The sequence below is a fragment of the Ursus americanus genome, chromosome 2, assembly GCF_024610735.1.
Source record: "Ursus americanus isolate L20-20 chromosome 2, mUrsAme1.1.p, whole genome shotgun sequence".
NCBI lineage: Eukaryota > Metazoa > Chordata > Mammalia > Carnivora > Ursidae > Ursus > Ursus americanus.
This window is the reverse complement of record NC_142128.1, coordinates 37,554,483-37,575,912: the sequence shown is the minus strand read 5'-3', so window position 1 is coordinate 37,575,912 and position 21,430 is coordinate 37,554,483. Positions and strand designations below refer to the sequence as shown.

The 21,430-nt window shown below is 54.9% G+C and overlaps 1 protein-coding gene and 1 long non-coding RNA gene across 4 annotated transcripts; one reads left to right on the top strand and one right to left on the bottom strand.

Moving 5' to 3' along the window:
- Positions 1-126: 126 nt before the first annotated feature.
- On the bottom strand, positions 127-21,030 carry SLX4 (SLX4 structure-specific endonuclease subunit). Of its 3 annotated transcripts, none has more exons than XM_087871034.1 (15): positions 20,943-21,030; positions 18,444-19,148; positions 16,808-17,032; positions 14,611-14,800; positions 13,523-13,735; positions 11,630-11,838; positions 11,212-11,528; positions 10,417-10,657; positions 9,865-9,953; positions 8,823-8,969; positions 8,001-8,170; positions 4,754-6,999; positions 2,616-2,715; positions 1,674-2,090; positions 127-1,233 (listed from the first exon to the last, which is right to left on the bottom strand). In XM_087871034.1, exons 2-15 carry the CDS (start codon positions 18,784-18,786, stop codon positions 843-845), a joined length of 5,298 nt encoding a protein of 1,765 aa, XP_087727160.1. In that variant the 5' UTR covers positions 18,787-19,148; positions 20,943-21,030; the 3' UTR covers positions 127-842. The 3 variants fall into 3 exon arrangements, with proteins under 3 accessions (XP_087727160.1, XP_087727153.1, XP_087727162.1); XM_087871027.1 differs by having other exon boundaries at positions 20,860-21,002; XM_087871036.1 differs by having other exon boundaries at positions 16,808-17,029; positions 20,860-21,002.
- LOC148110545 (uncharacterized) lies at positions 8,164-16,159 on the top strand. Its single transcript, XR_015728166.1, has 2 exons — positions 8,164-8,680; positions 11,129-16,159. It is a non-coding gene; the product is annotated as an uncharacterized LOC148110545 (long non-coding RNA).
- Positions 21,031-21,430: the final 400 nt, after the last annotated feature.

The following is a 21,430-nucleotide window of genomic DNA, read 5'->3' as shown; positions in this document are numbered from 1 at the left end:
AGCAGGCCTGGGTCACCCCTTGCAATGAAGGACAGGCACAAAGCCCTTCTGCAGACACGGGTATGGGGGCAGCAAGGGAGCTGTGGGTGAAGCTCCCAGTCAGCTTCCCTCATTATCTTTCTACAGTGTAGCATCTGGAAGATTTTTATAAAGCCTTTTTGTTTTTATTGCACATCATAGAAAATGGACTGCACTGTATTTAAAACAGACGAGACATTCACAAGGATGTGGACACCCCAACTTTTCTTCCTTTCTGGCGTCAGCTCTGCTCCACACTGCTCCTGAGGCCGGAGACAGCCTTACCACACACTGACAAAGCCAGTTAACAAAGAACATGTGTATTCTGGGGACTTCAGAGCTGTGCTGGGCCCTGCTGCACGGCCCGTTTTGGAGACTGCTGGTGACAAGGACAGGTGTCTGGGAGGGACAGCTGGGCCAGGAGAGCACCTGAGGCGTGGCAGCGCGAGAGGCTCGTGGTGTGCTGGTGGAGGCTGTGATTACGGCCCGAGTGCTGAGAAGGAAGACGGGGCAGGGGCAAGCTGGCCCCGGGCATCCACCTCAGGACAGGGACACTCTGTGCCTGACACGCCCCGCCCTGGGCAGCTGGTGGCCGCCCGCGGCCCTTCTGAAGCACCTGGGGGCACGGCAGGGTTAGAGGGAGACACACTGGGCGCCAATAGACGGAGGGGCGTGGGGGCCACGCGCCAAACACAACTCCAGGAAACGGAGTTGGGGACAGCCAACCCAGCTCGGTGCCGTGGCCCCTCTCGCGGGGGGCGGATGCGGTCCCCAGGCCCAGAAACGCCATGGAGGCCTGGCTCGCTGCCGGGGACCGCGGCCGCTCACAGGCTGCCGACGGCCAGAGGCGCGGAGGGGCAGACCGGCCCGCCCGCTCGGCCCGGCTTCTTGCCCACAGGCAGCTGCCGCCTCCCATGGAGCCGCTCCTTCCGGGTCGCCGCGGTGGTGAAGGTGATGCAGTGTGCGTCCAGGAAGTCCAGCAGCTTGGCCGTGGCCACGCGGATGCCGTGCTGCTTCAGCTCGGCCTGCAGCTCCGCCAGCTCGAAGGGCTGGTATAGTAGCACCTTGCGGTAGAGGGCTGGCCTGGAGCGGATGTAGCGCCTCAGGGCCTCCTCCGTGGCTGCCGCGTGGACGGCCACCTGGGACGCGCTAACCTCCTCTTCGCCCTCTTCACCCTCTGCGCACTCCAAAGCCGCTCCAAACTCACAGGAAGAACTGAGAAAAACCAGACAAGACATTTTGTGACACTCCTCTCTCCAGCAGCCCAAGACCAGGAGCCCCTTTGATGGGAGGAGAGTGTTTCTGTGTCCCCTGCAGGGCCCGACACCGGCACAGATGGCCTCCCTGGGAGGCGGGAAGCTCCAGGCTGCCATGTTCCTGGCACTCCAGCTGCCAGCCCGAGCCACCTCTGACCCTCGGCCACGGTGCACTGCTAGCAGCCGGCCCCCCTCACGAGAGCATCCAGTGGGGCGAAGACATGGGAGCGCCACAGGTCTGCTCAGGAGGCTCACAGGTGACTGCCCTTCACCCCAACTCAGTTTCCTGCAGTTCAAATCCAGAAGGCAACCTCAGCGTGAGGCCTGGCTTATGCCAACTCATGGACTGGGGGTCAGAGGACCTATGAAGCCACTGGCCCTGTCCTCCCATCCCATTACCTTTGCGAGCTAAAGGAGCTGTCACTGCTGTCCACAGAGGAGGCCACCGATTCCTGGGACGCCGGGAGCTGGGCGTCCCCATCAGGGTCTGGATGCTCCTCGTTGGCCTGTGATATGCCCATTGGAGGGATGCTTCCACCAGGCTGTTTCTTTTGATGTTGGGGGCCCTTGGTCTTAGTGGACCCCTTGGACCTTTGGGGAAGAGGGCCAGAAGTGGCCTCCAGCCGGGCATGGCCACAGGCCCTGGGAGCCTTGGAGGACCTGCTGGTGTGGGTCTGGCTGTGCGGAGCCTCCAGAAGCACCTGCGAGGACTGGCTCTCATTCTCTGAGTCGGACTCCAGAGTCTGGTGAGTGTACTGGAATATCTCCTTCAGTTTGAGGACCATCTGGCGTTTGGGTAGAGGGCGGACCCCAAACCTGAGTGGGGAAACAGGTGAGCTTCAGCACAGAGCAAACAGTTCTCAGCAAATTAATGGCTTTGTGGAAATGAAATCTTAAATGCCTGACTTTTGTGAGCATTCAGAGGTGTCTATTCTGCATACCAACCGAGCTTACTCTGAAGAATACTCCAGAGGGGCCATCCCAGGTTCGGCGATGGTGGTAGTGGTAAGAGTAGCATTGATTGGGATGTGACAGTTTTGATATTCTTTTAAAAAATCAGGTCTCCTTATTCAGACTGTTAAGGTCACGGCCCATCTCCATCCACAGGATACATGGACATCTATCAACTGATGGGTACCTGGAGTCCCAGCTCTTAGCTTCTCAGGGACGGGTAGTTTGGGGAGCAGTGTGTGGAGAGCCAGCAGTCACACATGCTCCTGTCCCCCAGCGGCTCCCGCTACCAGAGTCCCATAGCTGGTCCTTCAGCTCCCAGCCTCACTAAGCCTGGACCCATACAGGGGGGAGTGGACCCCTGAGCAAGTTTTCCAGAACACCACCCACCTATCCAGTTCTTTCTTCAGTACTGGAGTCTCCATGATGGAGTACCTTGGCATGGGCGTTATGGGCACTTTCGGGGGCAAGTTCTTCCGATTAGCACCTTCTAGGTAGAACAAAAGAAACATGTTTCAGCACAAGGGACCTGGATTTACGTCTTCGGAGCTCAGCAGTAGCACAAAGAGAAATAGTGCGTTTGAAGAAAGCCCAGCCACCACTCTGCTCCACTCCTTCACCGTTTGACACTAGAACTGTCTTCCCATTGGAAAGCATCACACAGCACATCACTAGGGCCATAGCCTCGTGCAGTGCTGATGCTCTGGGAACAAGTCAGAAAGCAGATTGGTGGCTGTCAGGGGCTGGGGGGAGGGGCACCGGAGTGACTGCTGATGGGTACGGTGAAAATGTTCTGGGCCTAGTGGTGATGGCTGCACAACACCGTTATGGTACTAAAAACCACTGAACTGCGTGGTATGGCTTTTGTGGCTACCATAAAAACCAAAGTTTTTGAGCTATTATTCACATACCATAACGTTCATGGGTGGCATGGGGGGGGGAACGGATGGCATGGGAGGGGGCATGGGTGGAAGGGGGGGATGGGTACAGAACACTGTAAATGTACTAAAAGCCACTCAATTGTCTAAAGGGTGAACTTTATGATATGTGAATAATAGCTCAATAAAGCTGTTATTTTAAAAAAGAAATCGGTATTTTAAAGATGAACAACTTAGAAATCTATGGACTTTGGTTTTTATCCTTTTTATGAGCATGGAGCCCTTTGAGACTCCAATGAAAACAGGTGATCTTCTGAAAAAAGCACAAAATTCTTTATATAATTTTAGAAAATTTATCACCTCCTGGAAGCCTACCTCAAGTTCAGACTAAAGTCCCTGGTCTGAAGTCTGGTTCTCACAGCACCACCTGGGAACTGGTTAGAAATGCAAATTCTTGGTCTCGGCTCTGGGGTGGGGGCTGGGCACGGATGCTGGAAGCAGCTCTCCAGGCAGTTCTGATCCCCACACCAGGCTGACAGTGTTGGTCAATCATGCCCAGCTGGTCTCAGATTTTGGGAGGAAATGGAACACCAGGCCTTTCCGGCTCTACCGGGATCTGCCTGCCAGGGGACTGGGCGTGGGCAGCAGCAGCTCAAGGGGCTGACCCTGGGGACTCTGATTCTCCCTTATGACTGACATGAGCTGGGAAACTGCACCCTCCGTGGGCTTGGGGGGTAGCTGAGGAAGGACCGCGACTCACAGCCAACCCCCCACCCTCACCCCATCTGCTGTTGTTTTAATTGCGATGAAAATTCACATAAAATTTTAAAGTGAACGATTCAGAGGCACTTAGTACGTTCACAGCGTCCGAATTCACTGCAACCACCACCTCTGGCTCCAGAGCGTTTTCTTCAGCCCCAGAGGAGCTTCTGTACCCAGCACACCCCCCCCCCCGCCCCCGTCCTGACAACTGCTCGTCTACTTTCTGTCTCCACAGATTTGCTCGCTCCAAACATTTCAGAGAAATGCAGGTACAGGCTGTGTGGTCTTCCGTGACGGAGGTCTCTCACGGAGTGCCATGTTTTCGAGGGTCACCCATGAGGTAACACGGCTCAGTGCTTCATGCCTTCCCTTCCTGTAGCAGATTACACGCCGCTACGAATGCACCACGTTTTATCGATCCATTCATCAGCCGGTGGACACTTGGGCTGCTTCCCCCTTTTGGCTACTGTGAGTACTGCTGCTGTGACCCTGTGTCTGTCCCGATCTCGGTGCGCTCACCTGGGGAGATGCTGGGTCCTAACAGCAACACGATGTGCGACTCTGTGAGGAGCCACCCTTGCCTGATTTTAAGTGCACCGCAGCTGCTTGCTTTGGCCTCTCAGAAGCGCTGGCCGAGTGTTCTCGAGTGGGGTCCACCGATGGGGGTTTTGAACAAGGGCCTGGGGGAGCCATGGGACTCAGGCAGGTTTAGGAAGTGGCTAAGCAGCACATCTGAGAGCAGGCTAGTTCTCCTTCTGCAGGGAAGGGGTGGGGGGGCTCGCCCCAGCCCAGCAGGCCCTGCAGCCCCGCCGCCCTGTCTGTCTCTACTGCCCCCTCCAGCACCTCAGTGTGAAACAGTGTGACAGACAACTACCTCCCTCTACTCACTTGGCGTCTCCAGCCCTTCTGAGTTCTGTGCAGCAACATCAGCGCTCCGCGTCTGGGCCGGAGGAAGGAGCTCTGGAGACTTCTGTTCCTCTCCATCCCAGTCGTCCCACAGAGTGGAGTTCAAAAAGCTTGGCCTGCTGCTCCCAGGCGAGCCGGCCCGAGGGGACTTCTCTTGAGACTTTGTCTGGCCGGAGCAGCTTCCTCGGGCGGGGGTGGCACCCGGGAGGGCTGGGGAGCGGCAGCCGCTGCCAGCCGGAGCCTCCCCGGCCTTACTGCCCGGACTTCTGGTGCTCAGGGGGCCGGTCCGCTCGAGGTTCAGGTGGTCGATGGGAATTGGTGAGAGGGGCTCCACGTGCCAGTGGCAGTCGTCCACTGCAGTCGGAGGGTCGCCGTCCAGCAGGGGGCTGCTGTTCACCTGCCGGGAGGCTGCCTCCTGCTCATCTTCACTGTCCTCCACCTCCACCACCTCACTCGCGATGGCCTGACTCAGCAGCCTCGGCCTGAGGGGCGAGCACTTCCGGGGCTGCCCGGTGAGATCGGCAAGGCCGCCGGAGACGGAACAGGGAGCCGGAGAGCAGTGCTGGTGGCGCCCGGGGTGGGGCCTGGAAGGGCTCCTGCCGTCGGGGCTGCTTGCATGGACGGGGACCAGGCATGACAAGGACATTTGGGGCGTGATGACTGAAAACTTACTTGTGGCTTCGGGCCCACCCCTGTTCTCTAACAGGGTCCAGGGCTTGACCTCAGCCGTGTGATCTGCCGGAGCCCTGGACCTGAGGCCTGTTATCTGCGTCTGTGAGGAAGTGTCCCGGCTTCTGCTGGCCAGTGGCGTGGCGGGCACGAGCCATGAGGTATCCGTGGTGCTGTCCTCCTCGGGGCCGCTCTCGGGGTCACATGACAGCCGAGGGGTCCCTCTGCCCCCCACAGAGCTCCGGTTCCCTGCTGGCCCCTCCTCCCCACCCTGCAGGGAAGCCTCTCTCCTTGCTGGGCTTTGGGAAGGTTCCTGATCTGCATCGACGTCGATGACAGAAAACAGCTCAGAAGACTTGGGGCTAACTTCTAGAACTTTCCTTTCTCCCAGGGGACCATTAAAAACTGACTTTATTTTGGTTTGTTCTAGCTCCAGCTCTTCATCTGAATCCAATAAAAGGATAATCTCATCTTCTCTGTTCTTGCTGGATGGAGTATTCTGAGATCTGGAGCTCAAATGGCCAGGTTTTGACCGGGTTAGGTCAATGGATGGAGACTTTTCAGGGGAGATCAGAACCCCTTTACTTCTGCATTCCAACGAGAAACCACGTTCTTCACCCTTCTGGAGGCCTGGATCTTTAAGTAATGTGAAGAGGCTCCTGCCCCTCCTCTGCTTTGATGGGGGGTCCTCGGAGGCTGCCGTGGAAGCTCTGCCCTGTGGCTGCAGCCCTGGCGAGGGTGACTCACCCCTGAGATGAGGACAAGGGTATGGCCGGCTGGGACTCTGGCCCCCAGGGGGCTGTGACAGGCACGGGCGCCACAGTGGTGCCTGCCAGCGAGCAGGGGTACAGGGGCTCCCTGCCCCCTTTCCCGAGAAGGTGCCGTTGCCCTCCTGGAGATGGCTCGTCATCTGGGATGGTCCACGGCATCTTCTGGGAGTTGACGAAAATGGCCGGGCCTCAGGGGCATCAGCTGAGCACCAAAACGCACCTTCCTTTCTCCCTGCCCCACAGCCCCCAGAAGGGCGAGGAGAGCCGAAACGACCCAGTGCTTCCTCTGGGGACCCTGCTTTCTCTTCGTCCGCACACTGGCCCCTGAGTGGCAGGGGAGTGGACTGTCTCACACTCTTCCATTTGGCTGGGGCCTCTTCTCTTCCCTGACCAGACGATTCCATCTGTCCTGCATTTTCTGGCTGTTCGCCAACCTGACCACTTGCTAAGATTTGCACAGACACTGGACCATCGTCCCCGAACTGGTCAGTTTCTTCCTTGATCTCTGGAGCTCCTTCCCCCCGGAGCAGCTTTCGCTGGGTGGCTGCAAATTCATAAATTTCTTCCATTTCTGCTTCATTCACTTTTTCTCTGTCTTCTTCATGGCTCTCAGACTTCAACAAAGCCTCTGCTTCTTCCTCTTCATCTATCCACATGGACCTCAAGAGCTCTTGGAAGTTCTCTGCGCGGCTTTCACAGTCCTCTTCTTCCTTCTTCCACAGTCTGTCCTCTGAATCCATCTCATCAGGCGCTTGTCCGCACAGAAGAACAAGCTCACTAACACCAAACCTGCAAGAGGAAGCGCCACGCGTCACTACCCTGCAGGGGCAGTAGCCGCGCCCCAGTGCAGGGAGCATCGCAGCGTGAGTCCTCACAGGGAGGATAACCGTGCCTCGGGCTTGGCCCTTCCCCTGCTCTCTTGCAGAGACGGTGCCCGTGCTCACAGCCGGGAACACCCCAGGCCGCTGAGCTCCAGAAGAGACTCGTGGACCTTTAGGGCAGGGTTTGCTAACTCACACACAAAGGGGTGCGTCGGGCTGAGCTGAAGGTGGTGGTGAAGGAAGGAATCGGTAGTGCTGTAAAGCCAGAGAGTGTGCTACCCTGAAAGGACCTGACGCTCTGAGACAGACGCAAACCCCGAAGACCAAACCCGTCCCAGTCAGCCCGGGCCGAGGGGTGCAGCAGCCTGTTGCCTCCCTGAAGGCTCCTACACTCAGGACCCCAGAGGCCGAGCTGATCCCTTCCCAGGAGTGCACCTGAGGGATTACAGGGCCTTGGACAAACATGGTTTTATCCCAGGGGCCCTCAGCCCTGTCAGGAGATAGAACACCCTGTTTCGCTGAGCCAGCAGCCGCCTCTCCCAACACACCGCGTGGACAAGCTGAGTGCGTGCAAACCCATGGGAATTACACTAGGCGTTACACTCCTGTTTACACTATTTCCTGGGACCTGAGAAAGAACAGCCGCCATTCAGCTTCTGTGGCCGAACGACCAAGGAGTGGCAGCGTCTGGGGGCAGCTGAGGCTGAGGACCGCCCCCTCATCACACCCAGGGAGCTAAGAGCCATGTGACCCGGCGGAGGCCGCCTCAGCCAGTGCTGGACTCTCCTGCCAGTGTCCATTCTGGCCCGACTGCCAGTCACTACGTCCTGGGCAAGGTCAGCACTGAGCATAAACCCGGGGTTAGCAGGTACAGGAAGGACTCAGCCCTGACCCTCCTGCGAGCCTCCTGTGAACCGAGACGTCGGTTCACGTCAGACACCGGGAGGTAAATGCAAAGAGCAGTCGGACCTGTGGGCCAGAGCGCTCAGGTCGGGGGCCAGCCGGGCCGGCACGCCAGGGTCTGCAGTGTACAGGTAATGCAGGAGTGCCCAGGTGGCCTCGGTGCTCACGTCACTCAGCAGCACACGCTGACCCCGCAGATCACCGTCCTCCGCGGCGAAGAAGCCTTCACTGTCCACCTGGGGGCGAAGTACAGCACAGAAGGTTTACGACTTCACAGATGTGACACGGGGCCACACACAGGGTCCAGCAGGCTCCGTGCGTCCCCATGCCTCCTCGCAGCCCTTCCCCAGCACCGCCATCAGCCAGGGTCGCGCCAGTGTGCTGGTCAGGAGCTCTGCCGTCAGGCCCTAAAACTTCTCTGTCGGCAAAATCAGACTGTGGTGGAGGGTCAAGCACCCAGCCGGTTCCCTCTTGACAGACACATCGGAGGCATGAGAGCTTTCTGGTGGAGACCAGCAGCACTCTCCCGGATCCCCGCAGCACGACATTCAAGTCTGATGCATGTCGGCACAGGTCAGCACAGAAATGTCTGTCAGCGGGTCGATTAGGACTTCATAATTACGGAAATAGAGGAAAAGGGAACTGTTCTGCAGAAAATGGATTTTTATTCAACCGATCAAGAAATCCTTAGCTCATCTCCTCCTACCACTTCCTAAGCTCAAACGTGTGTCTCCCGACTGAAACAGGTACACTGAGAGGGAGGGAGGGAGGGAGGGAGGGAGGGAGGGAGGGAGGCGGGTGCACGGGGGCGGGGGGGGGCAGGAGGCCAGAGGGGAGCCTCCAAACGCACTCAGAGCGGGAGGGAGGAGGGACGGGGTCCATACTCACATACTGCATGAGAAGGGGGCATCGGGCATAAAGCACGAACTTGTGGGCGTAAAGCACGTCCCCGCTGTCCGTCTGAAACTGGACGTCACTCAGGTGTGGGTTATTGACCATGGCTCTGAAGTCGGCCAGCAGCAAACCGAGGGTGAGCTGGAAGGAGGGGAGCAGACACGTCTCACGGCGAGTTCCCCAACTTCAGGGGTGCCTCGAGCCCCTGTCTGCAGGGCTCCCACTCGGGTCCCACCTTTTGTTGCCCTGAGGCTCTCAGCAGTACAGACTAGCACAAGGCTAGCTTCTTTCTCAGATTCTCCATTACACTGAGCCCCCTGGCCTAACATGGGGGGGTGGGGGTGGGGGGCAGATGAGCAAGCGGAGGCATGATGGCCACAGCAAAGCTGCAGCCGCAGCCGGGCTGAGCGCTTCACAAGCACCGTGTGCGGCCCCGATGTGACAGGCAGGGACCCTGAGCCCACGCCATTCAGGTACCCGGCTGAGAGGAGTCTCGGTCCTTTTCTGACTATGTGCCCTGGTCATCAGGTAGACCTTGGGGTGAAGTTTGGCTGATACCGATATACTAGCAGGATGACGTCCACTCTTAGGAAAACCCAACTTCCAAGCCAGCGTCACCGACGCAGAACGTGAACCCTTAGTTGGAGACCAGGCGGGACCAGCGGAGGCACACAGTTGGTCCTGAACGAATGAATGAAACTTTGGGGCATAAGGCCACCTCATAGAGCAATGGGGATTCCTGTGGGCTCTCAGGACAAAGCGGGATCCCAAGGCTTGGCTACTGAACCCCCAGAGTTCAAGGACAGAAGGGACAAAAGCCTCATGGCAGAGCCCTAGAGGGGGACAGTTGGCTCCCGTGGGCTCTTGCCTGGCTTAGTTCAGAGGCTGTCGAGGAGGCCAGCGGACTCGTGCGAGGCTCTGGAGGCCGGCTGGGAGCTGACTGCACAGAGCACAGGACGAGCTCCGGTGGCCAGGACCACAGAGCCGGGAGCAGGGCCAGGCCGTGCAGCCCACAGTGAGGAGCCCCGGTGCTTACCGAAGCCTGGCTGCTGCTGTCCGGGGGCTTCTCCTTGGGTGGCAGGACAAACCCAGTCGGTGGAAGGCCAGTGGGCAACACATCCATCCCTGAGAGAAGGATTCACAGGTTAAAAGAACATCACCTCCTGGCAACGTCAGTCTCCAGGAAAGAGCATCAGGTGTCAGGGAGCCGACCCCAAAGGCACCCTGGAGATGCTCTTTACCTAAGGGCTTCTTCGCTGCGTGAACTACCCGCTGAGTTTTTCCCCGCTCCCCCGGAGGGACAGAGGTAGTAAAAACAGTCTGCACGATCACTGGCTCTGGGCAAGGGCTCTGTCACTGGTTAAAGTTGGAGGAAATTGTGATGGACTCACCCATGTGATATCTATCTTTGAGGAAAAAAAGGAAAGTACTTACAGACACTGCGTTCTCCCCATCATATGGGGACAAGCCAGGGAACCTGAGATCTGAGCAGCTGTCCCCAGGCCACAAGGACAGCTGGTCACGGCAGCCATAGGGAGGGAGGGCTGGGAGGGCAGGGCTGGCCCATGGGTCCCATCCAGCGTCTCACCTGAGGCCCCTCCTGAGCTGGCCGGGCCCCCACTGCAGGGCCACGGGGTGGCACTCAGCCCCTCTCCCGCCAGATCCACAAGGTCCTGCAGGGCCTGGTGCTCTCTCTGGCTGGCAGAAGGTGACAGGTTCCTGGGGCCATGGCTCGCAGGTGGAGCACTGCGGAGAGCAGGTGGCGTCTGCACACCCAGCTCTGGCTGGTCAGGCAGCACCGGCAGCAGTGTGGGCTCCTGGGTAAGACCCTGAAAGAAGTCAGGAAGCCAGGTGACCATGTGGCCACCACAGCAGCCACCACACAGAGGGTCCCTGAGAGCGCCAGCCACAGCCCAGAGCAACCCTGGGAAGCTCTCTCCCATCACCATCTATCAGCGGGCTTCTCCGTCACAGTGAAGGCCATGCCTGTTACATCTACATGGGCAGAAAGGTCCCTGTGGGTGCTGTCCCCCTAATGTTATCTAAATGGCATCGAGCATGCAGTGACTCCAGGCCCACCTGCAGTAGGCTTGTGTGGTTCCTGGGCCCCACCACAGGTGGATTATACCTGCCACCTGGGGGTGGGGCCCTGGACTGCTTTTCAAACAAACCCTCCAAGAACAGGATACATGTGGGAACCAGTGGGCCTCCCTGTTCTTCCCAGGAGAGCCGTCTGTTGTCATACAGAGAAATATGCTACAGCCAACACACCTGACTTTCTGCCCTTCCTTACTTTTCAGACTTTCTGTTGATGCCCAGGGCTGCCGTCCTGACTGGCAGCCTCTGCCCTGAGCCCCCCGTGTGCCTAGAGGGGAGGACCCACCTTGGCGGACCGCTGGGGCACCATGGGAGGTACCAGGCTCGCGGTGTAGAAGGTTTCCAGAGCCCAGGCCCCCGTCAGAGCGCTGCCCTCCCACAGAAAGTTCTGCTTCCCTCCAGGCGGCCGCAGATGCCGGCTGGCCTTTTCCAGCTCTTCCTTTAGGATCCTGCTCGCAGGAAGTGGCGGTGTGCTGGACAGCTCCATCTCCTCCGCAAAGAGCTGGGCCACTCGATCCTCTGTCTGCCTCCCTGTGGTCTCCGGGTCCTGGACCAATAACGGGGGAGGGCATGCAGGTGCTTTCCTCTTACGGCTCTTCTTTTCTGAAGGGAAACAGAAGCACAGGGTCGATGACAGAGCTGCCACACACCCTGAGGCTCAGCAGCAGTGTGGTGAGGCTCTGCCAGCTGGGGGCCACACCTACCTGCCCCCAGTCTTATCCTCTCAGAGAAAGCGCTTTCCAGTCTGAGCACCGTAGGCACGGCCTCCTGCTCCATCTCAGACCGGGACAGAGCCATGGCCACCAGTAGGTCCTCAGATGGCGCCTCAGGCTCCATGACCTTCCGCTTTTTCTGCAGCTCCTTCTTGTTGGTGGCTCCCTTCCGCTTCATACCTCCAACGTGACTGCTGGAGCTTAAAAGGCAACCAAACAGAAAAGTTAGCAAGGCCAGAGGTGTGAGGGCGTCCCTGCTGGACGAGAGAGGCCTGGACCCTGGAGCTACCAACTTCTGCCCATCGATACTTCAGATGCCCCTCAGGCAGTCCTGGTGGCCACGCTGGGGAAGGATCCCTTCCCCTCCTGCAGGGGCCTGTGGGCATTGCCTCTGCCCAAGGCCTGAAGGAAAGGCCTCCCAGCTTCAACCACCACCATGGTCAGCCAGCCTGGAGGTCAGTGTACAGGAGCACTCATTTGGCTTGGAGATTTGCTTAAAGGATTTTTCCAGCTGGAGAACCTAGACTGCCTGGTGAACCCCAACAGGCGGAGCAAGAAACAGGAGGGCAAAGGCAAGAGAGAAACTGGGAGCTCAAACCCAGCTGTGGGGGTGCTCTGGAAAGCGCTCTTTGCAGAAGCTCATGCTGTCCCCTGGGCCCGGGATGGCTCGAGAACCTCAGGTATCACCTTGGAAGATCTAAGCAAGTCCTAATTCAGGTCAGCTTCCCGGGAACCCCACATCATAACCACAGCTCCCCAGAAGGCAAGGAGCCGTTCCAGCATCTGACTACCTCAGAGTTCAACACACCCTAGACTTGGCCTTCGGACAGAGGAGGCTTGAAGCCTCGGTGAGGGTGTCCATTTAGTATAGTTTTCTACTTTATCAGCCTTCTAGAAGGACACACACACATCTTGTTTCTCTTCTCAGGTATTGAAAAAGCAGATATATTTCATCTGAGTAGGTGGTTCCCATCCAGTCCTGGCAAAAGGTAAGCAATAGCTTAGATAATGTCTATGCTAGGGCCTTAAGGCTTCTAATTCTGAGATGCTAGTGCTGATGTGCTATGATATAGACAGGCTCACCAGCTAAGAATCCACCTCTGTCCACCCCAGTCTCACCATGGGCCCAGCTCAGATGCCTGTAACCTGTGTGCAAGGCAATGGCCAGGACAAACAGAGCCACCACCCTTGGCCTTCCCTTTGCTCTGGACGGCTGTCAAAGGAAAGAAGTCCCAAATCTACAGAAGTCCAGGGCCTCCACTAGCTCGTTCCCTGTAATGCACCGTCCACAGCACCAGGGGCAGTTCGGAGAGGAGCTGAGCTGCTAGTGTGCCTGTGATTTGCACGCCTAGGACTTGTTCCCAGCTAGGTAGGAGCAAGGCCTCCAATTGTAACACCTAAGCATTTAATTCATGCACGTAAAAAAAAAAAAAAAAAAAAAAAAAAAAGGCCTGTGGTTCTGTCTTGTCAACTCTGTGAACTATGCTGAGTCCTGTTCCGTGAATAGTAGGAGACTTGGGCCGCACGGAGGCGGAAGCTATGGCACGCTTCAAAGGAATGGATGAAAGGACCAGATTCCTCACTGCTCCAGAGGACACTGGTAGGACCGCAAGCATGGGAAAATCTCAGGAAGGACCTCAGGAAACCAGTCCTACCAATCCTTTCTGCAGACACACCCACATGGACCATTTCAAAGCCTTTGAGGGTACAGCATCTTTCTCCTCCTCCGTCCCAACGGAGACCGTGCCTTGATTTCTCCTCAAATGTTTCATTTCCAGAATCAAGGAGGGTTCTAGGGCTCTACTGTTCTCTAACACTACAAAAGGCTTTAAACAGAAAAAATCAGAGTATTTCTCTGATTTTTCTCCTTTCCATTTGCCTCACCTCGATGCCATGGTGCCACAGGCCCCGTCAGGCTGAGCTGTCTGCAGCCGCACGGCCTGGAGCAGAAGCTGGGGACCAACACCCATCTTCACTGCACACTGTTTCAAGTGGCTGATTCGGCTCTTTGGGGTGAGAAACGGCTTGCCACAAATTGGACATTCGGGGATCCGAGGTGTGGAGGGTGTCAGTGCCTTTTCAGCCTCATCCAAGCACCTGGAGGAAGACAATAAACACAGGAGAACCCTCTCCCTGGTAACATGCGACCATGTCAGCATGGACAGGCTGTGGGCCCCAGCCTGTTCTCCACACAGCCTGCAGTCAGCCTCCAAACCCTACATTTTGGTTGTGTGAGCAAAGGTGGCTGAAGAGAGCAAGGACACATCAGACAGTGGCAGTCCCACTCCCACATCAGACAGTGGCAATCCCACAGTGGATCTCTGCCCCAAAGAAGTGAGAGCAGATACTCAAACTAATACGAGAAACACATGGTCATAGCAGCTCTATCCACAACATCCAAAACGCAGAAAAAATCCATAGCCATCAAAGGATGACCAAGACGTGGTCTATCCATGTGACGGTATTATTCAGCCGTAAAAAGGAATGAAATTCTGATCCGTGCTCCAACCTGGAGGAACCCTGAAAACACTGAGGAAAGGAAGCCAGATACCAAAGGCTATGTCTGTATGATTCCACTTACGTCCTGACAGAAAAATCCGCAGGGACAGTACATCAGCGGTTGCCAGGGGCTGGCAGAGGGAAAATGGGGAGTGAGTGCTAACAGGGACAGGTTTTCTTTTTGGGGTAACAAAAATATTTTAAAATCGATTGTGGTAATGGCTGCACAATTCTGTGACTATAATAAATAAAAGCCATTGATAGAATTGTTAACTTTGAAAGGACGAACTGTGTAACGTGGGAATTCTCTCTCAATAAAGCCATTTAAAAAACCAGTAAGGACAGGCTGACACCAACACTGAGGTGCTATGGTCACGGTCAGGTGTCTCAAGATCCCCACCACAGATTCCCCCAGGTCTGTCACACCCATGGGAAAGGTGACCACAGAGAGGCGACAGTCAAGCTGCTCCTACCGGTTCACATGCTGCTCCCTTCGTGTCACGTTCATGGCTGAGAGGTTCTTTTGACAGATCTGGCAAAAGAACAGACCCATCTCCTCCAGGTTAGCCTCATGGGTGGATGCTTGCTGTTGCCCAAACTCCTGCTGCAGGGCCAAGGCCACTGCAGCGTCGCTCTGTGTGGCAGGAAGCCCGGGCCTGGACCCTGTAAGGAGGCACAGTGTCCATGAGGATGAGCTCACCATCAGACGTCTGCTCCGCCGGTCAGAGCTCATAGCGCACAGACAGCAGAGGGAGCGCGGAAAGAGCAGACCCAGCACCGGTCAGTGAGGGAGTGAGGGGGATGCAAACAGGGCTCCCGAGCATACTTCTCAAACAGTAACATGCGGAAGAATCCCAGGAAGCTTGTTAAAATGCAGGTTCTCATCCCAGTGGTCTAGGTGAAGCTTCCGGAGATTCCCCATTTGGGACAACTCCCGGGCCAGGAGACGTCGCTGGTGCAGGGCCACTGTCTGAGTGGCAAGGTCCTAGAGAACGCGCCTTTCATTTTTCCCATTCATGCCGAAGTCGTCTACCTCAGGCGTTCCAGGTTTACAAGGCTCCTATTCCAGGAAGTCTAGGTTCTCTCTACAAAGCTCAGCCTTTCCTATTCCTGTCACCTTTGGTGGCCCACCCTAGAATAACTAGATCAAAGTGAAATGCCCTTCTCTCTTAAAACACAGGTCTCCTTCCCAGCATCAGACAAAAGGACTGACTCTAGTCCGGAGGTGGCTCCCAAAGTGGCCGGGCCCACCGCTGTGGCCCTGTCACATGTGATACTGCTGGAGCAGACCCTCGGCATTCACAAGGAGATGCTGAGAACTTCGTAAATCCCCAGTTCTCAAATACTCCTGTGGCCTACCACTCTTTCACAGAAGCCAGAAAAGCATCACACTTCATTTTGGTGCCCTATTTTTTTTTTAAAACAAAGAAATAGTGTCTCTGTCCCGAGCACTGAGCATTACTGGGTATGCTGTGAAGATCTATGGGAACAGCTAAGTTACGTGTAGGGCAGGTGCTGAGCTCGTGTTCTGGCTGAGCACCCCACTGGTGCTGCAGGGACTGATGCCATGGCAGGTGTCCTATCACTGCCTGTGTGGGCCTTAGAGGTCGCCTGAGAATCCTCGGCGCTCCCAGGGTGCAGTCTGCAAATGCAGGACCAGGACACTACAGATTTGTTAGTTGTAGGGCCATCCATATGGTTTCTGCCTATTTTTTCCCCTTTGGTGTACTTTCACCAGAGATGAGGGCTTATGTCGTTTGGGGTAGATAGAACCAGGGATATGACATGCCTCTGGGGTGGTACAATGTGCCCTGCACAGCACCTGCACCATTGGTGCCAAGCTGTCTTCACCTGGGACCGCCTGGACCTCTGGTTTACTCGCCTGTGATGCACCCCAGGGGCTACGGGAAGTGGTTACGTGACACCAGGATGAAACAATCAAACAAATCTAGAAAGTGGGAAATTCAGAAAGAAAATTGTCCTGGACTCTTCTGAAAGTTGGTATCATGAAAAAAAAACAAACCAGGACAAGACAAGGGGACTGTTCTAGAGTCTAGACTTTAAGAGACCACTGAAGTGTGGCATATGCAGTGTGGTGTATGTGGGACTTACAGTTCTGGCGGTCCTTGCTCAGAAAAAAAGAAACCAGCTATAAACGTGTCCTTGGGACAAGAGGGGAAATTTTAATATGAACTGGATCCTAGGCAATATTAGGGAATTAGGTGTGACAACAGCACCATGATCATGTAGGAGATCTGCTGGGGGAAGCATCATGATGTCTGGAACTTACTTTCAAATGGTATAGAAGAATCATATATATTTGGAGATATAAAAAATGTATGGCAAAATGTTAACAATTGTTAAATACAGGTTAAGGATATGGTGATTTATTGTAGTTTTTGTTTGTTTTTACCTTTCTGTACGGGAAAATTTTCATAATAAAAAGTCAAAATAAAAAGAGGAAGAGGTACCTTGTCAAAGAAGCTAAGTGCAAAGTGACCCAAGGGACCCTTCATTCTCTGGCTAGACTCAGTGAAGTGGCTGAGGTACAGCACCGGGCAGAGCGCCCACCCCCCACCAGCAGCTCAAGGAATGCGGGTTCCTTCCTGCCCCCCTTTCTCCAGAGTTCGAACTCATCCCTGATGGGAATATACAAAACTCCCATCGTACCATTCCCTGCCGTCATCTCCTCTGCAGGGCCTTCTGGGGCGTTTTCTTCAAGTGTAGCCTCCAGAGAGCACCCTTCCGAAGCATGCTGCAAGCGTTCGGGGTCTGCTCTCTTGAACTGCTGCATTCGCCGTAGGACCAACTCTGCCATCCGGGGTTTGGAGGGACTTGGTGCCACCACTGTCGGACAGGAAGGAGGGGGCTGGGAGCTGCTGTCCGGAGAAGCTTCTGGCAAAGAGGAAAACATTCACAGGCATCTGTTCTAGCTGGAGATACGAAGACTCTTCCATCAGATACAGGTTAGACCCAAGTTTCAAGGGGTCCTTTACCAACTAGTTTAGGTTTAACTCTCAAGTATAAGTAGGACTGATTACTGGTAACCTCACCATTGGAGGTAATATAAATAGACCTGTCACAAATACATGTGACAGGAGGGAGCACGGGGAGTGACTGCTAATGAGCACAGGGTTTATTTTTGGAGGGACAAAAATGTTCTAAAATTAGCCAGTGGTAACGATTACACAATTCTGTGACTACACTAAAACCACTGAACTGCCCACTTTAAAAGGGTGCATTTTATAGAATGTAAATTCTTTCTGAAAAGCTGTTATTAAAGAAATATTAATGACAAACATTTTTATCTTCCTAGGTTATAAGTTCTCTAACTTGGTGTCCACAGATGGCCTCTGGTGGGGATTCATGAAGCCCCTGCAGGTCGGTCAATTTCGCAGGTGTGTGTGGGGGTGCAGTTTTCTGGGGGAATCATGCATAGCTTTCACTGTTCCCAAAGGGGCCTGAAGGACCAATGATGTTTCAGTAACACTACTGCAGCCTTACAACAGTCTCTGAGAGCTAATTCTTTATCACTATTCCACTGAGAGATCATGCTGACCACATAGTAAAAATACCATTTCAGATCAGGAAGTGAAGGTGAGAAATATTTAGAAACAGAACACAGGAGCCCAACGACCCTATGCAAGGCTGGTTCTCAGTTCTGCTCGAAGACACACGTTAAACGTGGCACAAGACCGAGGGCAGCGGGGTAAGAAAATTGCTTCAAGCAAACAAACAAAGGAAAAGAAAGGAATAAAGGTGTTTGGAGGAGAAAGGAAGGACCTGAAGATTCTCCTGGGATTTAAGCCTATCTGGCAGCTTCCTACTGCCTTCTAAGCAGCCTTACCGACCTGGCCGGCATCACTGCAACTTACCCTCTCTGGAAGGAATTCAAGAAAATGAGAGAAGCAGCATTATTTTCATGGTCACATAACTTGTGTCAAATACATAATGTAAACATTAATAAGAAACTCTAAAAGGGCAGAGGGCCCCAAACATAATCATGGAGAAAATTCACACAGGGGTTATATTTTTTTATGACCATTGTTTAAAACAGGAGTTGGCCAACTATGGTCCTCAGGGGGCTGCCTGTTTTGTTAATGAAGTTTTGCTGAAACGCAGCCCATGCATGTGCTTACACATTGTCTAGGGAGTTGAGAAGTTGCAAACAGGGACCAGGGCTGCAGAGCCAAAATAATTTACTGTCCGGCCCTTCTCACAAAGTTTTCTGACCCCTGGTTTAAAACAGTAGTCACCTCTGGTTTCCTCTTTGGAAACGTCCTGGCAGTGGTTTTGGCCCAGTTACCTGTCTGGGTGTTCTGCACACTCTCCTGGAGCACAGCAGGAGCAAGCACTCTTCCCTCTCCATTCTCAGGGGGAGCGGGTTCACTCCTCTGCCACTTGGGCGCCCCTTGCTTTTTAGTCCTTGGGGCTTGGCTGCCAGACTGAGTCGTCCTCTCCCTGGGGCCTTGAAGCGTTTTGCCCTTGGTAGCAGTTGGTTTGGTCCTCTTTGGTTTGCTTATCTGAGTGCTGTTTGAGGCCTTTTGTGTCTTCTTTTCCCCTGACACTTCCTTGGTGACATTCTTTTTCACCCTTTGGAGAAAGCTGGCACAGAGTTCCTTAAAATCATCATCTGACTCATCCATCATCTGACTAGCTTTAAGGCTTGCAGGTGGTCTTCAGAGGTGTGAGGTTTATCTGGGGGCCCGAGAAGGAGCCTAGCAGGGCCTTGCTCAGACTTGAAGCTCCATTAAGGCTCCTCTCTGCTTCACACTAGGACACCTGGAGAGTTTGCACAGTTGAGCAAAAAGTAGTGCTTTCCCCTCCATAAGGATTTAAAATGCCTTTCTTCAAATTGAGCCCCTGTTAAACAGCATGTTTAAAGTTCAGATCTGAGAGCTTTTGTTGTCCAACAGATGCCTCTGAGATAGGATACATATGAACTTCACGCTCAGGTGATTCTCCAAGATCTCCACAGTGATAAAGCACATTGGTTCATTTAACGTCACATCTGTGGAAAACCAAAAGCATCTAAATGTAATTAGACACTGCATTTTATGCCATTTCTTCCAGGTAGGTACAAGAGGATGTGGAGTATGGCCAAAGTCCTCAGAGTAACAATATCTGTGTCAAATACTCAGGTACAGCCTGGTTAACACAAACTCATGGTATTACAGGATATCATAATACCACACAGGGGGAGGGATCTAGAAACCCATCAAAGAAAGAACATGAGCATCTTGGAAGAGTATTGTTTTTACTGAAATCTGGGAAATGAATCCCATGAAGGGCAGTCACCACGGAAACAGGATGATGGCCAAATGCAGAAAAACTCTTTCTTAGGCCCTATCAACAGGCAACTTAATGTGCAGGGGGAGGGGGCAGCCAATGGAGAGAATACACACTTGAACGCTTGGGAAGAAATAAGACAGGAGCACAGGAGGCTCATCCATCACTAATATGAGCAATGCTTCCAAATAAAAAAAGGGCCACTTTTCTCCACCCTCTCTCACTTCAGCAGGAGCTGTCCAAACTCAAGTGACTGGAATGGTGACCACCGCAAAGCCTGGGTCTTATGGGCATTATTTACACTGGCACCGTTTAGTGTGATTCAAAATTCAAAACTGAATGACCCAGTGACAGAAAGTGCAATCTCCTCGGCGGGAGTAGTCCAATTACCTATTTTTCCGGAGCTTCCAAGTGGACCTCCTCCACTCCCATTATTTTCCATCATCACACACTGTTTTCACAATCGCACATATCACAAATTACAATCATTTGTGATAACATTTATTGAATGCTTACTGTATGCCAGGCACGGGTCTAATTGCTTTACAACTCTAACTCATGTAACCCTTACCACAATCCTATTCCTTAGTGTCTTCTGTCATCCCTCTACAGCAAGGAGTCAGGCACAAGAGTGAGGAACTGGCTTAACTTGAAACAACTTTTGAAGTGGCAGGGCTGGGATCAAATCCAAGAGGGTGGTCCTAGGGCATCAGCACCTACATTTTTATTCACTTATTATCTGTCCCCTACTAAGCTCAAAAGTTAAGGAGGGCACAGACCCATCTATTTTATTCCATATTCTCTTTGGCTGATTAGACACCTGATTTGTAAAATAAATAAATAAATAAATGCTCGACATTTGTTCAATCACTCAACCGCAAAGACTTTGGTACAGTGGGAGAGGAGGCTGCAGTCAGCGCAGGGATCGGTGTCCGGGCGCCTGAATAGAGCCCGTGGGACATGGGAAGCTAGAGCAGATTCCACACTCCCCACGGAGTCTCCACGGGGCCTGTGACGTTAGCCCGACAACAGCCCACCTCCTATACATGCTCGCTCAGTATTTGCCGAGGGAAGCAGCAAGTTTCCGGAGGGCTGGGGACTTGCGTCTAAACCGCTCGGTACCCGCTGGGGCACCCGGCTCGCAGCAGGCGCGCAATGAATGAGTGGGCCGTGCGGGTTGGACCCTCCCGCTCCCCTGACCCGGTGACACACCGCAAGCGGGCGGGGGCTCGGGCTGGAGGAGGGCTGCCAACGACTCTGGCGGCTACAAAGCCAGGCGGCGGCTTCCGATCGCCAGCCTGACCCCCGGGCCGTGACCCCGTGGGTACCCGATCCCCTCCTCACCCTTCCTCCCTCCAGGCGGCCCCCGCCCCCTCCACCCGAGCGCGGCTCCCGCCTCTACACCGCGGGCGAGAAAGGCTCTTCTCCCTCACCCTCGACAGCGAGAAACGCCCCAGGTGACTGGACCTCCTCTCCAGACTACAGACTTCTAGCCCTAAAGCCCGACTCCTCCTACCTCCGGGGCCGCCGAGGCACCTTCTCAACGGAGAGCCTTGCGCCTACGCATGCGCCAACCGGCGCCCCCAGCGGAGGACAGCGCCCGCGCACGCGCGGAGCGTCCCGGGAGTCCCGCTTCCCGTCGTCCTCCGCGGCCCAGGCGCGCGGCTGGGAGCGTTTCCGGCCGGCTCGAGGCGGGGCGCGGCTGAGAACGGCGCTCGAGGCACTAGTGGCCACAGGTGTGTGCGGCAGCCCGCGAAGTCCGCTCAGTGTTGAGGAGCAGGCAGGGTGAGTTTAGGACACGGCCGCGGTATTTAGTTGCACCTTGGGTTCACCGCGGTTCCCGCAGGAAATGTTTGTGGAGGCAGGGATGGCTCCTCGGAACGCACCTGCCGGAGGGGGAGGGTCTTGGAGACGCGCCGAGCGCGGCCGGTCGGGGTGGGAGAACTTCCTGGCCGAGGTGGTAGCGGGTGTACGAAGGCCGGGAGGTCGGGTGGTGGTGGCCGC

Excerpts from the sequence above, each read along its gene's own strand:
- SLX4 (XM_087871034.1), bottom strand. The coding sequence starts at position 18,786 with ATGATGGATGAGTCAGATGATGATTTTAAGGAACTCTGTGCCAGCTTT. Across the intron at positions 17,033-18,443 it reads TGTGCAGAACACCCAGACAG|AAGCTTCTCCGGACAGCAGC; the intron begins GTAACTGGGCCA and ends CCTCTTTGCCAG. Across the intron at positions 2,716-4,753 it reads AGAAGGGCTGGAGACGCCAA|AAGGTGCTAATCGGAAGAAC; the intron begins GTGAGTAGAGGG and ends TGTTCTACCTAG.